Raw genomic sequence first — 16,845 nt, 5'->3', positions numbered from 1 at the left:
TAGTATCTATACTACTATTTAAGGGGCTTCCTCTGTTTGGATTCCTATTTTTTTAGTTCAAAAATACCCCTACAGTCTTATATTTAAATAGAGACAAAATTAAAGGACAATCTGGTAAACTCATTTTTTTAGTTCAAAGATGCCCCTATAGTCTTATGTTTAAGTATAGATAAAACTAAAGGACAATCCGGTAAAAATGCAACTCAAACTCCCACTAAAATATTGCCTAAAAAATAGGACCACTCTCCTATTAATTTTTAAATTGATTTATTCACTTATAAATTAGATTTTTAAAATAAAAATCATATATATATATATATATAAAATAATTAAATACAGTTTTTTTCTACAAAATAGGACCACTAAAAAAGAAAAGTCTCATCGCACGCGCGAAGCGCGTGTGATGAGACTAGTCTATACTACTATTTATCTATACTACTATTTAAGGGGCTTCCCCTATTTGGATTCTTCATTTTTTTAGTTCAAAAATGCCCTCTACACTTCTATGTATCAGTAGAGATAAAACTAAAGGGTAATTTGGTAAAAATGCAAATCTGACTCCTACTAAAATATTGTCTAAAAAATAGGACCATTTTTCAGTTAATTTTCAAATTGCTTTATACACTTTATCCACTTATAAATTAGATTCTCAAAAAAAAAAAATTATATATATATATATAAAATAAAAACACAATTTTTTTTGTTAGTACTGAAATGACAAAATGTGAAATTTAGAGGGTTAGTTTTATATATTGGCCTAAATAAAATTATAAAAAATGCAAGAAACTAAAACTACAAATACAACAATTTTCTCAACAATTAAGTGAGCAAATTTTTATGGATTTTCATTTGAGCCCACCTCTGACCGTGGTGAAATAATTTGTGAAAAGTGTTCTCTAAAGTTATTAAATGCGAAAAGCATGCGAGATCATCCATCACTGTGTGTACAAATAAAAACTACCTCATTTTATCTATTGCAATGCATTGTGTGTTCCTTTTACGTGTTTGTAGTCAACATTAATTGTACACACTTGTTAAGAGTCTTGTAACACAATTAACACTTCCTAGTATTTCGAAGTTTAAATTCATCATCTTCCATGGTAACTATTGAATTATCCATACCCCAAAATAATAATAATAATAATAATAATCAAACAAACAAACAAACTGCACCCATTAATGGACACTTGAAGCACATAACATCCAAGGACAAAATTCATCTTACAATTGATTTTTGGAATTCTTGTGTATGTGACAATCTTGGCTTAAAGTTATCTGTAACTATCTGTTTCATATACTGTACACTTTTCTGAGGTATAAACATGAGAGAAACCCTTAATGCAATTTGATGCATTCAGGAGGGTAAAAAAACAAGGGAGGGATTTTAGGGGTTGGAGGGGGGGGGGGGGGGTGGGGATAACAAAACTTGTATAGGCCGAAACATCGGTTTCCTACTTAAAAATTTGTCTCTGTATATTCATTTTTGGGATTCATCGACTGTACACCACATTCAAAACCTCTGGTTGTGCATATAGCATTAGAAACATCACTGGGAACAGGGCATTGAACTTTCCATTTTTCTTCAAGTCTCTTCTCCAACTCTTTTTACTTTCTCCATTGCAGACCACAAAGGCATCAACATACGAGCAACATAACAATCTTCACCAAGAGACCTTCCGTCATTCCCGAATGGTCCTTGACAATTTCTCATTTCGTGGAGGCTGTGTTGGATAGAGAACTGTTGCCATTACTAGAGCAAATGCAAAACCAACCACGCCACTAAATGGTTGGAATGGGTGAGCCCCAGTTACCCAAAGAGGAAAGTTAGACTTGTAGGTTAAAAAGCCACCCTTCTGTAAAACAAAACTTGAAGCCATTATTCCTGCACGTAACCCAATTGGAATGGAGAGACTGCCTGCGCTTCTTTGAGAAGCACCTGACAAACCCAAAGATAATAGCCATAGCCCGGGTATAACCTGTGGAGACCTGAAATCCCATTCAAAGAAAGGACTGTTAAATTTTGACCACATATGGTCAGCAGAGGGAGAACCATAGCTCTCCAAAACAGAAAAATCCAATCTCATGCCTGTTAGGGAAAAATAGAAGCAAAAACTCTTCAAAGTTATTTATTTCACCGATATCTAGATATAGGAAATACGAAAATATGACAAAAGTAAACGAAGAAAGTTAAAGGGGACAAGCATTAAGTCAATATCTAGATAAGAATCTTAAGATTCTTCATACCAATAATTGAATTACATGTGATTGTCGCAAAAGAAACACACACACACACACAGGCAAAGAAAAGAAAGAAAATGCAAAATGCTTAAGCAGCCAAGCAAGGATGTCATTCAGCAAGTCAAGAATGTACCTCTGGAATAAAGCAAATGCAAGCCCCGAGATTATAATTCCTTGATGATATCCAAGATCCACTTCAATTTCTTTAGGCAACCATGATCTGAAAACCAATTCTTCCACGAATGCAACACCAGTTGCCGTTACAATTCCTTGACCAGCCAGCATAAGCATCCGCCCATATACTTTGAAACGTGTCATGGCATCCCAATGAGATGGAGTAGGAGGCCAAGAGAGAGACACACAACCAATTAATACATTTACAGAATGTATTGATAAGACAAGCACAACTCCACCAATCAAGCCCTTCAAAAAATTTTGTATCTGCAAGCAAGGTGATCAATATTAACACATTCTGTACAAGATTTGCAACACCAGAGCGTACACTCAACTCAAAGACCATAAACTTTAACAGGATATTGAATGAAAGAAAGATGAAAGGCAAGTGCATTTACGTCTGATTGAATCATCCAAAATAAAAAAGAATGAAGGCAGAATTCAAATCACAAAATGATTGCATGCTTATGTGTGAGTGAGAGAGAGATGGAGATAAAGAGAATTTTCTTAATCAAATGGAGCAGTGTAAAAGCAGGAAACATAAGAAATTTGAGGTTGATAAATGATGATACACTCTCTCTCCAGTAAGTTGAGTATCCTAGATCTGTATGACGCTAAATCCCTATCATCAAGCTAGGTCTGTCCAGAACCACTTAGACAGCTAAGAACAGTTGTTTTTTGGCACAAAACAAATATAAACGTGTACCAAATAGACCTAACTCAATATAACATGTTCACTTAACAAGTAAATGAACCTACATCTACTTTTCCTGACTGTTTTGAGCTCAAATAAATACCTTTTGCGATGATGTCAAATCCAGCCCGTATTGCCGAAGTGCATCCTCATACCCACGAATTCTTCTGCCCCATAACATAATAAGTATCATTGTAGCAGTGTAGAGGCCAATAATGCAAACAAGCTCAGCTATTCTAGAGGGAGTATTTGTCATCCAGCTCTGCATTAGTGTAGGGAACAACGGAATGACTACCGGTGACCATAAAACAAGCACCATGCCAACAAACCCAAGAATCCTGAGGAAGGAAACCAGAATAGTACAGTTGATGAATAAATAATGAGCACAGATTAGTAGATTACAAATTCAACTAAAGAAAAACACAAGTTCACCAAGAAGTGACATGGACTAAAGAACCAAAACAGCCACTAAAAATTCCAATGAAATCAAGAATCATGCAATTTATGGAGCATCTAATAGATCTATAAAGAAGTTCAGCCTTTTGCATCTTCAAGAAATCATGTGATATATGTAATATCAAACATAGACACAGTTCAGCTTTAGAAATAGGTTGTAAAAATTGATTCGGTTGTAAAGTAGCTATTCATAAGTGAAGGAAAAAATAAGTAACATTTGTTATAATGCCTTTGTCAAATAATATAATACTAGTCTGGTTTAGGCACTATGACTCAATAGATCTTTAATTTTAAACAATGAGGGCACTCGTTTCAATTTGAAAATTATCCATTTACACTAGTGTCACAAGAGCAGACATTCAGGTTTGCAAAACATGACAAAGTGCAGGCCATGGCTAATGTGGATGCATCTATGGGAGGGAACACGTGCTTCAGAAAGAAAAAAAAAAATCATGATAGTTATAAGTACTTTAAAATTGTATCCCAATCTCAGATCTATGATCACAATACATACATCACTATCACATGAGATAAATGTCCTTCCTAAATTCCCTAAATAACGATCCATTATTCCATTCTATTTCAATACATTTAACAGAGCCCAACTAAATCATTGAATTGGGCACATGATTACGTCTCACCACCATCTCCACCTAGCCATATCTTCTTTTGAAAAAGAGCAAACTTTATTACCTAAAACAGATCAAAAACTACCACAGTGGTGGAAAAGCACAGATGAAAAGATAAAATCAGAAAGAGTAAATTTTTCATGGCCATGTTGGAAAGGCACAGCTGAATCAAGCTTTTAATCATATAACAAAAGCAAGAGAAAAGACAAGTTACACTACTATATGTATAATTACTACTCAGATACTGAACCTCCCATCTACATCATTTTTTGATAATTTGATAGTTACAACAATGGGGGAGGGGGATTTGTACCCTGGTTCTCCAAATAAAGGAGGGCAAGCTATGCCACTGAGCTACAAGGCTCTTGACAATGAACCTCCCATCTACATAATATTATGACTAACTCTATAACTTGACTAGGAAAAACATTTCTTCTGAAGGATGAAAAAGACCACACATTACAAGGACTATCACAAAGTAGACAGGCTCTCTGCCAAAATTGACAGACTTCAAAGTACATGTGCGGATAAAATTATCACAGACAGATTCAAATCTTCCAAAATATTGTAAGAAATTTACTATTGACATTCAAAAGGCATTGGTTTATCTAAAGCAATATTCATTGATTAAATGGAGAGATGGAGGACTGTGACATTAAGCAATTTCAATTACCTCTGGAATAAGGGCCGTTCAGCTATATGAAGAAACAAAATAAGCTTATTAGTCAAACTCACTGCACCACGTATACCACCCCATAACAACGCCAGTTTGCCAACTAGCTTCAACAAGCCACCTTTTTGACCCAAATTTGTCAACAATGCAACCAGCCTGTTTCATGCATGTAGGAAAGAAAACAGCTAACTTAGTAAAAGTAAAACAAGAAAAGATAAATCCACACAATAAATATAGGTGTTACTATATGTCAAGACCTTTCTTGATCCACTCCACCATCTTCTTTCATAGGTACCACAGGACCAGCAACTGACATGGCTTTCTCAGCAAGGCTTGTGACTATGTTATTTTGGTCATTTTCAGATACTGCCTCCTCAAGCTTGTCAGGCTCCCTCTGATGATTACCTTTGACATTGGAGGACTTTGATAAAGTTCCAGAATTTTCATTGCCTTTGTAAAAATCCTGTGTTCATATATACCAAAAAGCATGAAGAATGCACAAATACAAAGAAAATTTTTAGCTGATTATCTTCTAAAGATGGCCAGAACATTAACATTGAAAAGGTATATAAAAAAAATAAAAAAATAAAAAAATAACAAGAACAAACAGAGAAGCTTAGTAGAAGATATTTACTGCAATTCACACTAAAGGCGGAGAACGAGGGAGAAAGTGCAGATACTATTTTCAGTGCAAAGTGGATATCCTCTTCAGCGGTTAGATTATTCAATATGTGGACATGAGGAAATCACAAAGAGAAAGGGACACACTAGGCAGTGTAAAATCAAACCAGCTAATGTATTTCTTGAGAATATTACAAGCACTTACCAATCATAATAAACATTAGTGATGTATTATTGTTGAGCAAAACAGACATGTTTAAATTTTATGTGACTGAAGCACAAACTGCAAGCAAGATTCACATAGCAGGCATACCACCTAGATCTAGAAAGATAGTTAGAGCATACCTAAAATTGAAAATCCTCAGGTCACTCTAAGCAATGGTGTCCAATTCATACACAAAGAACAATATGAAAAGCATCAAAGAGACAAACTACTACCTGCTGCTTCACCAATAAAGCAGACGCCCCTAGGGCAGCTGTAACAGCACCAACCATGACAGTATTGTTGCTAGAATTTTTATCTTTTCCCCCTTCTCTGGTTACTGAAGTGTCCAAATTAGTACTATGACCAGACTTATTGAAAGGCATTTGATCAGTCTCTACCACACTGACCTTACCATGAGTCATTTCCTCGGATTTTTTGGCTTGAACATGTGTGGTCAGAACTTCTCTCTTACTATTATCATGCTCTGTAGCTACATTGAAAGATATCCTCAAGGCAGCTAAGCTAGATCCTATAATAACACCAATTGGGAGTACTTTTCTCAAGTAACTTGTGTCTTTAACGGCAGATGAAATGGCCCTAATGATAAGCTCTCCCTGGAGAGTACCAAGTTTTTCTGAAGTACATTGAATACTGTGTTTACCATCAACACACTGAATATGCTCTTTGTCATGTCCAACTGCCAACGACACAGCATTTGCCACTAGTTCCAATTCTCTAGCAAGAATTATTTCCTTCATGTTAGCTGCACTTAGCCTACGACCAACTTCAACCTTCAAAGAATTTATGACAATATTTTTCACAAAGTGCATCAATTCCTCTAATCTATCATCACTAATTTCAACTTTCCCATTCATATGGTCCATTGTTTCATATTCTACAACTGGTTCCTGTTGCTTTTCCATATCAAATATTACATATGATGGTTCAATAAAGTTGTTTGTGTCCTCTGCTTTTGCACGGGAGCAGGCCTCAACCTGACTCTCAACACCATAATGAGTTGCAATATCACTGGTAGAGATTCCAATATTTCCTGGTTGCTCCAACAGCTTCCATTGACCCTCTTCCGGAAAATAGTCAAGCAATAGAGAAGTTGTTGCATCTACATCAAGTGATTTGGTATGCTTCTTTGAAAGAAGATATTTACGTAAATATTCAGTGTATAAAGAGGTCCCATACGGATTTGCAGTTATGTGCAGTGGAATACTATTTACATGTCTAATCTTATCTGGATTATCAGCAAGAACTTTGCTACCAACTAATTGATCCTTCTTTTCATTTTTGTACTGAGCAACATGGATGTTAGTCTTACTACCCTGAGACCTATCCATACTTTTCCCATTAGAGGAATTGAGGTTTTGAGTGGTTTCCTCCTCTACCCTTCCAGTTCTTGTATCGTGCTGTGAATGAATGCTATTCTCATGGTGATTATATACAAAAGGATCATCTAAATTATCAGACCGAATGCTTTGTATATTTTTGTTTTCTTCTTCCTCATCCAGTTTGTGGTCATCAATGATGCTATGTTGGTCAGAACCAGACTCAGTTTTCTTCTCCTTAATGTCATTCCTGTCCTTGTCTCCATTTCCATCATCTGAACCCTCCTCCAATTGAGTTATCATATTTTCTAGTACACCAAAAACACTGTTCACAGCCACTTGGGTGGAATCATCCATCCCTGTTAAAGTATCAAATGCTTGGGATACATTGAAGGTGGGGGGACTAGGATCAGACATAATAGAATTAGTTTGATCCTGAACAGGCTGCATACTTTTGTTATCTCTCTTCAGATTATCATTACCTTCATTTCCCATCGCATCAGCATCAGAGGCAGTCCCAGGAGTTAATTCTTCTGTTATAGTGGATGGTGCCACCTTGCCTTGGTCAGTTGAAGAATCTCCAGTTTCCTGGTTATTATTCTCCTCTTTTTCCTCTATTTGAGCTATTCCACCATCCTGGTCTTTTTTCTCATTAATTGTAGGCTTAACATCTGTTTCTGATCCAATCTCACCATTGTCAAGATATGTGGCAGATTTTTCTTTAGAGGACTCATCACATTCATCATTATTTCCTGACTCACTAGTGTCCTTGACTGAACTTGATATATCAACTCCATCACCCCTTGTCGATTGAGATGGATCTGATTCTAGATCCCCAGTAGGTTTGTCTACGCCAGGTTGAGTGTCATTCAAGCTATCCGTGAGTTCATCAGGCCTTTTTATCTCGTCTGAAGAAAGATGGTCAGTGTTTAAACCTTCTCCACCTGATATTCCAACTTTTTCTTGGATCTTGGCCTTCAATCCTGTTGAAACATCACGTATCTGAGCAATATCAAGAAGTCCATTAAAATTTAAGTTTGTGCCTTGGGTATGCAAAATTCCAGTTACAGCAGTTGTAAGCTTTTCACGAACATCTTCTGGCACAGCATCTTGCAAAGCTTTCGCAAGTGTTTCTCCTTGATCCACAGCAGTCAAGACCTGGACATTATTATAAAATAAATGTCAATAAATATACACAATTATGGTAAGCAATGAAGTGACAGTAAATACATGTTAGAAATTAGCATTCCCTACCAAGTACCACCAGTCACCAAGGAGCCGGTAGAAATCCTCCTCTTTTTTTTTATTAAAAAAAACAATGCATACTATCAAGTAGCAGGTAGAAATGTCTAAGAAAACAATTAATTTTCTACATAATTTTAATTGATGTGACTCCTAAAAAGGTTTTTATTCTCCCTCCCAAGATAGATAATGTGAGTCTAATCATCGCAGGCCAGATGAAAAGTCAAATATCAAAAAATTCAGATATTCCTCTCTAGCTGCAAAAGGCCTTACATTCTACTTAAAAGCATTAACATGAATCAAATCCCCAGAAAACATGAAAATGGAAAGAATACTAATTAGCATTTGCAGCAAGCAATTATCTTAAAAGGAAAAATAAAAACCATTGACAACAACAATGTAAAAGACAATCAAAATGTTGTTAATCCAGATTACAAATTAGATTGATAAGTAGGTAATGCAAGTTATAAATCCACATATATGACCAACTTGAAATGACATACAAAAATCATACATTTTAACTAAAATTTTCTTCACATGCACATAATACAAATAATCAAATATCAACCTCAACTTTGCCAAATTACAAAATTTCTATGTTTACTGCAGGTGCATAGAACACACAAATTATTAATGGCAATATTTTTTTTAATAAGTAATTTCATTAAAAAAGTGCAATAAAAAGGAGTGCAAACCTGGTACACAGGAAGTATAAAAAGGAAGAGTCAAAAGAGGCGATTTATAACAATATTAAACATTAATATGATTGTAGAAGTGACATCATGGCCAAAATATCATATAAATGGGAATTCTAAGCCTTACCTTCTGTTTTCTTCCTTCTGTTAGAGTACCAGGCATGGTTATATCAAGCATATTCATAACCGCTTGCGCTGTCTGTAGCCCTTGACCTCTTTCACCATCTACTGAGCTGACTTCCTCCTCTTTGATCAATTCTGAATCAACAGAGCTAATCTGCTGCAAAGCACCATTTTCCATTTCTTGCAGGCCTGCATCTTCAGCTTCCAAATTTTCTTGGGAATCTCGTCTGGAACTTAAGCATAAGCTAGCAACAGTGTCGCTATCTTCAAGCTTACCCTTTCTAGGATCCACAGAGTATCCATTCAAAGCATTTGGCTGAGTAAGATCCGAGAGCTTATCAAGCTCATCATTCTTATCAGATGATCTGCTTTCCACAAGAGTTAAGCCTTTTGAAGGGTTGATGGTAACGTCCACATCTTTTAAGAGAGGATGGCGGCCCTTCAGAAGTCCCAGCTCCACTGCTGTCAGCCACTGCACATCCCACATCAGAATATCATTTGCAAGAATGCAGGGTCAAATTCCACCAAGTTTTTCAGCAGGGGGTTTTAGTAAAATAAATAAATAATAATAACCACATCTTCAAGAGAGCCAGAGAATCATATTAAGAGTATCAGACAATAGCGAAGATGGGCACCACATTTGCCAAGATTGATAAGTTGGAAATAGCAGAAAATTTAACCTTAAAAGCTTGTTCTTGATAAATCATATGGAGTGAATTCAATAAGGGTTGAAAATTGAAAGGAAAAACTTAACTGTATTCTTTTCTCTTTATTAGTAATTACACATGCATCCAATGGATCTTGAACCCATGGCCTCACTCTTCACATTGCCCTTATAAGGAAATGACGTACCATTGAGCTAGAGCTCAATAGAAACATAACTGTAAGTTTCATAAAAAATACTAACCCTTACCTATGGAGGCCCCTAATCCCAAAGGCATCACCAAGATGCATTAATTACGTACATGCTTTGGCCTGAAAATAGTATAAAGGCTATATGAGAGTATCGAATAAGAATCAGGTTTGACTTTCTGGAACATTACATATTTACATGATGGTCATAACTCTACAATATCTAGATTGAATATTGAAAAGGGGGAGTATGATTTCAGAGCATGGTTTTTACTGTTGTTACCATAAAAAAGCCAACAATTCATGGAGCAGCATGATGGTGTAGGTAATGGGGTGCCTATGTAAGACTTGGCCTCAGCATAGAATCCCATTAAGTGAGAATTTCCCTTTACAAGACTTGGTCTTAGCACAAAATTTTTTTTACATACAGATTGATAAGGTTCAGTTAATGCAAAAAATAATCATAAGTGAGAATTTCAGGAAGGTCAAAGTCTAAAGACATGAAAAGTATATTAAACTCAATGATCAACCCATATCAAAGACTTAACCTGGACTACAACAAAATATTGCAAAGAATCCAGAATATACTATATGCTTATTATTGCTTAACCTCAACATGGTTCTTAAAAGTTATATATAGATTATAAAGCAATAAAGTAAGTTTAAGCAACCGATATTTCAAAGGGAAGTAATAAAAATTTCATCTTTTTTTTTTTTTGGATAAGTAAAGAAGATTTTATTAAAGGAGAAAAAAGTACTCTGTGTTCACAATGATGAACAGAAAGTACTGAAAAACAAATACAAGCAAATCAATTAGAATTCTAACAGAAGAATGAAAATCAAAAATCAAATTACAATGCAAAAACCCCCCAAGTCCGAGGCCAATCAAACAAAATCCTGATATGCAGGACTTCAACTAATCAGTAAAGATAAGAGGAATGCTAAAAAAGGCTATTACCTCAATCGTAAGTTGCTGGCACCAGGATATGACAGATGTGCCACTTGCAACAACAGTAGAGGGCATACAAGAACACAAGAGCAGGCTTGTAAATGGATTTTCTGCTATCAAGCCGCGTGGGATAGAGAATAGTGGCACCGTCCCATCATCATTCTGATAAATTGATGGATTTACAACTAGTTAGACCTTTTCTCATACTGACAGGGTGTTGGGGTGTGGGTTTGTACTATAAACAATATTATGAATATGTAATGAAAGAATCGATGAAGTATTTCACTTAATCAAAACTTAGGGACTTTGCAACTTTGATTACTGACAGAGTTGAACAACAGTAGCTCATTGCTCCATTGTTTCCAACAGAAAACAGTTTACAAAATTTTCTTGGAATAAATATTTACTCCCTTTTTTTCTTTCTTGTCTATTTCTTTTTAAAGTGAAACTAAGGAAATTTTAGCATGGCTCCAAAATAAGTTTTAGCAAACCATCTCTTTCAACTGATTTTTTTTTTAAAACCAAAAAAGGCCAAGAATTGTTGAAATAAACAGAGTATCTACAGGAAGATTTATAAACAGTAAACAGATGCAGGACATGACTAAACTAATCCTGAACAAAAATTAATGCAGGATGGCATTAAAGTTAGATAAGTTTGACCTGTATAAAGAGAACAGGAATCTTCACATTCCCAACCACGTTTCTTGTGCTAGACTCTGAATAAAAGTCTTCTAGTACCTCAAAACCATAAGATACCATAGATATTGCTTTTTCAAAATCACGAACAGACTTTGCCAATAAAGCCTTCTCCACGTCAAACCCTTTTGCTTTGCCTTGAAATAGTTCCTAGAAGTTAAGTAAACATTGAACATAAGTTATTCCCAATTAAAAAATTAAGCATAAGTTATTATCCTTAATTGGCCAACACAATTCAAAGCATACCACATCAATGATTATGCTTGTTCAACATTAAAACAATGCTAGAATGGAGGGGCATAAAGCATTTGAACCAAAATAGACAGAAGATTGAAAGCAATCACCAACCTTATTAGATCTTAGAATATCTATCAGTCCACCAGTGAGCTTCTGATCAATGGCCACGTGATAAGGAGAGGACCTTGTAGCCTCCTCTAAGTCAAATGGATTGTCTATGCACGTGGCAGCTGTAAGCGGTGTATTCTCTCCAGCTTCTGCCAAGTACTTTGTCAACATGTTTGCACCGTATCCCCAACCAACAGCCATCAATGTTGTCCATGGCCTTGCCTTATTAATGAACTGTATAGCTGTGGAGATATCATCGCTGTCAGCAGCTGTAAATAACCTACAGAAAATAGAATAGTAAAGAAGTTCCTACTATCAGCACATTCAAAAGAAACCTGTATTAGACAATTCTCCTGTCCATGAACCTGAGCATGAGATTGATTAAAATTTACCATGACAACAACTAGTTTGAAGTAAAAGTCCGTCAAGGTTTCCTCCCATGCCCACACCACCGAAGTTGCAGTATTTTAGAATCTTCTTTGAATGGATGACACGTCTGGGTTATAGATTTCAATGATCATTGTAACTTTAGAGTTGAATTGTGGCGCCAACAGCCTTGTAACTCAACTAGCACTTTCTAGTGTTTCCAACGAAAACGTCCACAGTTCAAATCCCCATTCCCCCAACTATCAAATTATCAAAACCTTTATAGGGTTTAATTCTAACACCTCATGCAATTTCAAGATAACCAAATCAACTACAACTATGTTCCTAATTATTATTGAATCATCACTATTATAACTCCAATGTTAACACAAGCATATAAATACATAAATACCATAACAAAGCTGGAAAAGAATTCAAATTTCAAACGCTTAAACAAGCTTTTAATCGGTACTTACCGTGCCGTGGTGAGAGGTGAACCGGCACAACCCCTCGGATTCATGACGACCGGAAAACAACCACGGCTGAGAGATTCGGCAACGAAGGACCTCACATTCTTGTCCAAGCTTCCCTGAGGCGAACCAGGGATTAGCAACAAGGTGGTGTCCAATCCATGCTCTTTCTCCAAGTCCAAATTCGCCGGCCAATCCAACGACACCACTCCTCCATCCTCCGTACTCACACAAACTCTCTGAAACTCCAATTCCAAACCACAACTCTCAATTTCATCGCTCACTACTACAATTCTTCCTTTGTTCAACCTCACGAAATGCCTGTCCTCCTTCACCAGCTTCTCGTTCGCGTCCTCCTCCTCGCCTCCGGCGAGCGACACCGAAGGGCACCGCAGGAACGCGAACCGGTTAAACGGCGTCGGACTGGTGAAGAGAATCCACTCCCCGACGTCATCGTCGGAATCGCCTCGAAGTCTCGGCCGATTATTGGATGAGTCGGAGTCGTCGTGGCGGCGGCGGTGGAGAGCGAAACCGGCGGCGAAACCGAGCGCCGGAGCGACGAACTCCAAGGAATTGACGGAAGGGAAGTGAGAAACTAGGGATTGGAAAAGGTCTTCGAACTCGAATTGGGAACAACGGAGGAGCAGCGAACGACGTGTCGTTTGCTTGAGCCTTCGGCGTCGGAAAACGCGGAACTCGCGGACTTGGAAGTGTCGTTCGTTGGAAAAGAGGAGGAGGGAATTTGTTGTTGAGGCGGCGGCAGCGACAGAGAGAGTCATTGTTTGTTGTTGTTGTTGTTGTGAGTGTGAGTGTGAATGTGTGATGAGTGTGAGTGTTGGTTTTGTTTTTGCACTTTTGGTTGTTGTTGTTATGAGAGGTGTGTTTGCGATTGAGATATGAGGAGAGGTGAGAAGGTAATGAATAATAATGACAAAAGAGAAACTCAAAACGAGTTTCGATTTCGATTTCGATTTCGAAAGCTTCAGAAAAAGAGCTGGAGTGCATGGCTCAGAATTTTTTGCAGAGCATTTTTTTTGGATCCCACGCCAGCCGACCACAGATGGAGAATGGAGACGCTTCAATTCACGGTCAATTTTGTTTTGGAAGAGAGTGTTTTTGTTGCTTTCGTTTCCCCATACGGCAATGGAATGGATTAGTGGGTCGCATGAGCAATGAGTTACATTTGATGTAGGCCCAATGATTTAATGGGCTCCAATCACAGGCAAGTGAGGAGGGACTAGTCATGTTGGGTAAAAGGCCGGGTACCTATGGACTTGATCCTAGCTCACACTAAGGTGGCTGAGTTTTATGAAGGCAACTTCCAATGATTCAACACTAGGGCAGAGCAGTCTTGCTGAGCACAATGATCGATTAAGTTGGAATGGTCATGAGCTAGGAACTTACATACAATTCAAGAACATATTATTTGGTTCTTCTGGAAGACCACCTCAACAATGTCCAATGATCCTCCCACCTAATAATATAATGTCATTTGTACAAATTAATTGAGTTAGATCCTATTCGCAATCCTAATCACACTATCCAAATAAATAAAATAATAATTAGCCAAAAGCAACTATTTAGATTTGAGTCATTTGACACCATTACTCTCATTGATCTAGCATGAATCTAAAGAGGATGATAGCAAATCTAAAGCTAGAAAAACAAATGCTCACGATTGATGAGGTGGGCAATCATTGTGCTGCTATGGATCCAAATATGGGGACAGTGGATGGTGATTTAGCATTGTTGTTGTTTTATTTATTTTGGTTGTGGTGCAAAGAAATGTCAGCACTGGCCACTGGAGTAAGTGGCGGTGATGGTCTTATTTATGAGGGTTATTTATTTATTTTATTCATCAGGACGTTAGTTTATTAATTGAAACATATGACATTACATTATTGGATGGAAGAACTACTGGACATTACTGAGACGATCCTCTAAAAGGATTGAATATTTTCTCCAATTTAAGAGCTTCACTCTATAGTAAGGCGTAATTCCCTCGCAAAATGGTTTTCCTAATGGAAACTCAGTTGGACAATAGAGGTATACAAAGATTTCGTCAGAAATTGGGCTGTTAAAATGCTTTGGTGGTTTATAGAGTAAGGAAAGGTGGTGGCACAGCAGTTGTTGGAAGGAAGATATTTACAATTAATGTGAATACTGACGGTAAAAACCACACCGTTTCTTTCTATCTCTTCTAGAGAGATAATACAAAGTACAAACTCTTCCACTTCCAAAATGAAATTAAAACAATATTTTTTTCCTACCAAAATGGGATCAAACTAGTATTATAACTTACTTGGATATACAAAAAAAGAAAAGAAAAAAGTACATTATAAATATTTCATGGATTGATGGGTTACAAAGGGGATGTATTCTTCCCTTTTATGTGGAATGGGCAATCCAATTGGCTGAGCTTGATTTTTTTTTTTTTTTTTGTGTTACCAGGCTGAGCTTGATTTGACCTCACTTTCTTAGCGGCCTTAGCTCATATGTAACTTTCATAAATGTTAAATAATGGGTTGGTGAGTAACAAAAGCAATGTAATCTCCCCCTCTATGTGGCTAATGAAGGAAGAAAGTAAAAAAGGAAAGAGAGAAGACTCTCTTTCACTCAGCTTATCAACTCTCTAATTTACTACCATATATGGTTCTTATTAGTCTCTGAATTTTGTGTGTCTGCAATCTGCATGGAACATAGAGGCTAGATCACAACTATAAAGAACTGCATACAAAATCCAAGAGATATATCTGATGATTAGAACATGGAGAAAGTCGAGGCTCTTGCTTCATTGCTCATGAATCACACATGCATATCTATTATGTATGTTGTTTTAATTATAGCCAACAGACAAAGCAATCAACCATTAAATTGAATGTTAAATAAAAAATTTATGCTCAGTTTCTTGATAGAGTTTGTGATATTATATTAAACTGAGAATTGGTCGCATGCAATATTTGAGCGGCTGCCTGACAAGATTGACATTAATGTTTCATATATAGTTTGATAACCTAAGCACATGCCCTAAACCCTTATAATCATTCAACGATATTGGCCTGAACCTTAAGCACATGCTACTAAGCACCATTTTGGGCCCTCAATCACAAAGATAGAGAAACATTTATTGTGATGTTGTTTGTTTTATAATTATATATGTTGATATTCTCTTGGTTGGATACCCCAGCAATTTATAAGATTTGTGTTTCTAAAAAAGAATCAAACTCCATTACCATCCAAAATAAACTTCTGTTTATTGATTTTGACAAAACCCTGACCATCACTCAACTCTCTCTAAATCGCTATCTAATATAAATATTGTTTTGGAAAGGACATAATAAGAATCCTGAATACATTGTATCTCAAAGTGTCATTAATCCTCTTTTTCATTTTCGTTTTATCTGCAAAACAAACGCTGACAAAGAGATTGGATTATTTATTATAATCACATTGTCTTAATTTGACACAAACATTAATCATCAATTAGAAATTAAGTTTTTATAAGATCAGGAAAGATTCTGTTCGGTGTCCAATTTCTAAATGAATTTCATTTTTTTTTAAAGAACAAAAAATAAAAAGAATCATTTTAAGACATTCATAACAGTTTCAATTGCAGTGCTGATGATGTTGAAAATCGTCAGTAAGCTACACAGTTCTCATGTGCTATAGACAAAACTTGCACCACACAAAAAGAAGAAGAAGACCCTATGAAGAGTACTAGTGTGATACTGACTAAATACTCTCCAAAGGTCAAATCAGAGAATTTTCACAACTCTAGAATACCAGAGTTAGGGTGAATTATGCGTACCTTAGTTTGTGAGAGCTTTGAGGTTTTTATAGTAGTGTTGAATTCATTCATTGGTGGAGAAAGTCTTTCCTTGTGAGGAAGATTCTTATTAATGCATGTATCTTATGGGATTCTTTCATTGTAGAGATTCTTATGATTAGGGTTATTCGTGGGGCACAAGATGTTTCCATATATACTCATTCGTGGAGTTCAAGCAAAGCCATGTTGGGTCCGTCAAGGGTTTCTTTATCCCAATCAACTTCCCATCTTGTCTGGGCGTTCTAGTCGTCAGG

At 36.5% G+C, this 16,845-nt stretch overlaps 1 protein-coding gene across 3 annotated transcripts; it reads right to left on the bottom strand.

Moving 5' to 3' along the window:
* Positions 1 to 1,136: 1,136 nt before the first annotated feature.
* On the bottom strand, positions 1,137 to 13,741 carry LOC142643362 (uncharacterized). 3 transcript variants are annotated; one of them, XM_075817950.1, is made up of 12 exons: positions 12,772 to 12,901; positions 12,322 to 12,506; positions 11,933 to 12,209; positions 11,549 to 11,734; positions 10,898 to 11,050; positions 9,092 to 9,559; positions 5,924 to 8,185; positions 5,122 to 5,327; positions 4,865 to 5,020; positions 3,210 to 3,444; positions 2,372 to 2,679; positions 1,137 to 1,986 (listed from the first exon to the last, which is right to left on the bottom strand). In XM_075817950.1, exons 3-12 carry the CDS (start codon positions 12,128 to 12,130, stop codon positions 1,680 to 1,682), a joined length of 4,479 nt encoding a protein of 1,492 aa, XP_075674065.1. In that variant the 5' UTR covers positions 12,131 to 12,209; positions 12,322 to 12,506; positions 12,772 to 12,901; the 3' UTR covers positions 1,137 to 1,679. The 3 variants fall into 3 exon arrangements, with proteins under 3 accessions (XP_075674065.1, XP_075674064.1, XP_075674066.1); XM_075817949.1 differs by lacking the exon at positions 12,322 to 12,506 and having other exon boundaries at positions 12,772 to 13,741; XM_075817951.1 differs by lacking the exon at positions 12,322 to 12,506 and having other exon boundaries at positions 11,933 to 12,171; positions 12,772 to 12,893.
* Positions 13,742 to 16,845: the final 3,104 nt, after the last annotated feature.

This window comes from Castanea sativa, chromosome 7 (genome assembly GCF_040712315.1).
Source record: "Castanea sativa cultivar Marrone di Chiusa Pesio chromosome 7, ASM4071231v1".
Taxonomy (NCBI): Eukaryota; Viridiplantae; Streptophyta; class Magnoliopsida; order Fagales; family Fagaceae; genus Castanea; species Castanea sativa.
This window is presented reverse-complemented; position numbering and strand designations above follow the sequence as displayed.

What these genes read in the sequence shown, in the direction of transcription:
- LOC142643362 (XM_075817949.1), bottom strand. Translation starts at nt 13,544, where the DNA reads ATGACTCTCTCTGTCGCTGCCGCCGCCTCAACAACAAATTCCCTCCTC. An exon ending in CAGAAGGAAGAAAACAGAAG is followed by an intron (nt 8,186 to 9,091) that starts GTAAGGCTTAGA and finishes AATAATGTCCAG; the next exon opens with GTCTTGACTGCTGTGGATCA. An exon ending in CTTTATTGGTGAAGCAGCAG is followed by an intron (nt 5,328 to 5,923) that starts GTAGTAGTTTGT and finishes ATATGAACACAG; the next exon opens with GATTTTTACAAAGGCAATGA.